The following is a 3,943-nucleotide window of genomic DNA, read 5'->3' as shown; positions in this document are numbered from 1 at the left end:
CTGTAGCTCTGTGCTAACACACCTGTAGCTCTGTGCTAACACACCTGTAGCTCTGTGCTAACACACCTGTAGCTCTGTGCTAACACACCTGTAGCAGTAGCAGCTGTTAGTGGAGTTAATTAAAATATTTTAGATGTTTCGTGCGTTTCAAACCACTCGATGCTGACAGGTGAGCAGTAGATTTCTACCTGCGGTTGTGTTCTTTGTGTCTGCAGCTTGTTCTGAAGTTTCTCCTGATGCAGAGAACAGAACCTGAGATCAGAAACCAGTCTGGTTCTGACAGAGTCGYGTCACTGTGTAAAATTATGAGCACAGATGAAAATGTTTTATTGTTAGGTCTAACATTCAGTTGTTGTTAAGTTTCACAGGTGTGTCGCTGCTTTAAATCTTAAAGTACATTTGTTTCTTAAGTTTGAACATTTGAAACATTTATTATGTTTCATTGTGAATAAAATGAGTTTTGTAAATGATTGAATTCATTTTTTATTTACACACAACCAGACTTTGTCAGAACTGAGGTTTTATTTATTAATAAARTAACCAACCAAACATTATTTAAAGATAAAGTTCTATTATTGTGTTTTATATTGTGATCCTCGTATTGATAATATTTTATCAAATAAAACTGTAGATTAGGATGTTTTTAGTCATCTTCTGTCAAAGTAAACAAAAACAAAAACACGTTTAGTTTCATTCATGCTACAGACAACTAAAAAATGTGATTTTATTTATTTTTGTGTTGAGGTTTAAATGTTAGCTGAAAACTGATGATGTTAAAACACCTGTGGGCTCAGGTGAAGCATCAGCCAATCAGAGACAGGCTCAGTTACCTCTCCTCTGTTTCCTGTCAGAACCTCTCTTCTCACCTGGAGCCACAGACAGAACCTAATTAAACTAATTAACATGCAGGTAAAGGTTCATCTGAGCTGTTTTTACAAAACATTAATTAAATAAAGTTTGAGTAAAAATCTGTTTRAAAGAGTTTTTATTCAGTCAGACATCAGAACCAGAACCTGCCCAGAACTTAAAGCAGTCCTTCAACAGCTCCTGAACAGAACACAGTCCGACCTCCAGCCACAGTCTGGTTCTGACTGATGGGACCACCTGTCCTCTGTCCTACTGATTCTGGAGGTCCAGTATGACCCCTTTGACCTCCCCCTCCTCTGAGGAGGTCCTGTCCTCCTCCTCCGGGCCTGGCTCTCCAGGTGGAGACACTACATCATACAGGAAGGTGAAGAAGCCATAGATCCAATCAGACCCCTCCTCTGCTAAAATATTAAGAACCTCCTCAAGCGACTCGGCGTTCGCCTTACCGCCGCCATCTTTGGTCAGGCCTGACGGGAGAGAGAGGAAGAGGAGGGGAGGTGGTTCAGGAGGAAACGATGAAGAATCAGAAACAAGGAGGAAGACAAACGATGAAGAATGGAGCGGGTCGCAACAGAACCAGGACAAAAATTAAAAAAAAAAAAAGGATGGAGGAGAGGAGAAGAAAGGCAAAGAGTTAAAGATGAGCCTGAAACATTAAAACTACAGTTTCTCTTCGTCTCCAACTCGTCAGAACCAGAACCAGAAGGCTACTGACATCTACTTCCTGTCATCTTCATCACCTGATTCTGCCTGATGAAATTATGTGTTTTAATCTGAAAGGTATAAAAAATAAATCAGGTTTTTCAACTTTTATAAATAAATCTGTAACAGAACTTATTTATCCTRARTTATCCCCKTCCGCAAAATCGCCACCTTAACGTGGTGGAGGGGTTTGTGCACCCCCGTGATCCCGGGGGTTTATGTTGTCTGGGGCACTAGCCTCTGGTAGGGTCTCGCATGACAAACAGGCCTTGGGGGAGGGGTCAGACAAAGATTTAAAACCATTGATGACAAAACAACAACAACCACATCAGGAAACCTCGCCTGGAATAGGGAAACCGGGGCACCTCCCTGGAGCAAGGCCCTGGGGGGAGCTCGCCGGCGAGCGCCTGGTGGTCGAGCCTTGGCTCCTGGGGCTCGGCCGGGCGAAGCCCGAAAGGACTATAGGAGGCCACCTCCACGTGGACCCACCACCTGCAGTGAGGACCATCAAGGTTGGGTGCGATGTATGCTGGGCAGCAGGTGAAGGAGGGTCCCTGGACATGCTGATCCCTGGTGGTAAAGACTGGCTCTAGGGACATGGAACGTAACCTCACTCACAGGTAAGGAGCCAGAGCTTGTGGGTGAGGTTGAGTGTTACCAGCTAGATATAGTTGGGCTCACCTCCACTCACGGCCTGGGCTCTGGAACCCAACTCCTGGAGAAGAGCTGGACTCTCTCCTACTCTGGAGTTGCCCAGGGAGAGAAGCAACGGGCGGGCGTGGAGATACCCACAAGCCCCCGTCTGTGTGCCTCAGTGTTGGAGTTCACTCCGGTGGATGAGAGGGTTGTCTCTACGTGGCTTCACGTTGCAGGAGGGAAGGTTCTGATTGATGTTTGTACTTATGCACCAAACATCAGTTCAGATTACCCGGCCTTTTTGGAGTCCTTGGATGGTGTCCTGGAAGGGGTGCCGTCTGGTGACTCCCTAGTTTTGCTGAGTGACTTCAATGCCCATGTGGGCAAAGACGGAGTTATCTGGAAGGGGGTGATTGGGAGGAACGGCCTCCCCGATCTGAACCTGAATGGTGTTCTGTGTTTGGACTTCTGTTCTAAGCACGGGTTGGCCATAACGAACACCATGTTTGAGCATAGGGTGGACCATAAGTGTACTTGGTACCAGGCCACCTTAGGCCAAAGGTCGATGATTGATTCTGTAATCGTGTCATCGGATCTGCGGCCCTATGTTTTGGACACTCTGGTGAAGAGAGGGCAGAGCTGTCAACTGATCACCACCTGGTGATGAGTTGGATCCGGTGCCCTACAGATCTGGTAAACCCAAACGTATAGTGAGGGTGAACTGGGAACATTTGGGGGAGTCCCCTGTCCGTGTGATCTTCAACTCACACCTCTGGGAGAGTTTTTCAGGTGGTCGGGGACATGGAATCTGAATGGGCCATTATCAGGGCCTCCATTGCAAATGCAGCTTCCAGGAGCTGTGGCCTGAAGGTCATCTGTGCCTGTCGCGGCGGCAACCAAAGGACCCGCTGATGGACACCGGCGGTGATAGAGGCCATCAGGCTGAAGAAGGAGCCCTTCCGGACTTGGCGGACCTCAGACTGGACCTGGTGGACCGCAGACTGGACCTGGTGAACCTCAAACTGGTCCTAGTAGACCTCAGACTGGACCTAGTAGACCTCAGACTGGACCTAGTAGACCTCAGACTGGACCTAGTAGACCTCAGACTGGTCCTGGTAGACCTCAGACTGGTCCTGGTAGACCTCAGACTGGTCCTGGTAGACCTCAGACTGGTCCTGGTGAACCTCAGACTGGTTCTAGTAGACCTCAGACTGGTCCTAGTGGACCTCAGACTGGTCCTGGTAGACCTCAGACTGGTCCTAATAGACCTCAGACTGGTCCTGGTGGAACTCAGACTGGACCTGGTGAACCTCAGACTAGTCCTAGTAGACCTCAGACTGGTCCTAGTAGACCTCAGACTGGTCCTAGTAGACCTCAGGTTGGTCCTAGCAGACCTCAGGTTGGTCCTGGTGGACCTCAGACTGGTCCAAATAGATCTCAGACTGGTCCAAATAGACCTGAGACTGGTCCTAGTAGACCTCAGACTGGTCCTGATAGACATCAGACTGATCCTGGAAGACCTCAGACTGGTCCTGGTAGACATCAGACTGGTCCTGGAAGACCTCAGACTGGTCCTGGAAGACCTCAGACTGGTCCTAGTAGACCTCAGACGGGTCCTATTAACCTTAGACTGGACCTAGTAGACCTCAGACTGGACCTGGTGGACCTCAGACTGGACCTGGTGATCCTGATGGATCTCAGACTGGTCCTGGTGGAGCTCAGACAAGATAATCAAACT

The 3,943-nt window shown here is 48.3% G+C and overlaps 2 protein-coding genes across 10 annotated transcripts in view; one reads left to right on the top strand and one right to left on the bottom strand.

Annotated features, from left to right (window-relative positions):
* The window catches only part of unm_hu7910 (un-named hu7910), a gene marked incomplete at both ends in the record, with an annotated part of 36,066 nt that overhangs the window by 25,575 nt on the left and 6,548 nt on the right, over positions 1 to 3,943 (bottom strand). For 4 of the 9 annotated variants that reach the window (XM_014022605.1, XM_014022607.1, XM_014022611.1 and 1 more), the window contains 2 exon segments: positions 189 to 233; positions 831 to 866. In XM_014022605.1, the coding sequence (XP_013878059.1) occupies positions 189 to 233; positions 831 to 866 (81 nt within the window). 9 annotated transcript variants of the gene reach the window in all.
* Positions 1,343 to 3,943, top strand: part of LOC106527663 (uncharacterized) — a 3,643-nt gene continuing 1,042 nt past the window's right edge. The window contains exon 1 of the mRNA XM_014022616.1: positions 1,343 to 3,629. Within this exon, the coding sequence (XP_013878070.1) occupies positions 3,018 to 3,629 (612 nt within the window). The 5' untranslated portion in view covers positions 1,343 to 3,017. The remainder of the gene's footprint in view (positions 3,630 to 3,943) is intronic.

Source organism: Austrofundulus limnaeus, unplaced genomic scaffold (genome assembly GCF_001266775.1).
Source record: "Austrofundulus limnaeus strain Quisiro unplaced genomic scaffold, Austrofundulus_limnaeus-1.0 Scaffold337, whole genome shotgun sequence".
In the NCBI taxonomy this organism is placed as follows: Eukaryota; Metazoa; Chordata; class Actinopteri; order Cyprinodontiformes; family Rivulidae; genus Austrofundulus; species Austrofundulus limnaeus.
This window is presented reverse-complemented; position numbering and strand designations above follow the sequence as displayed.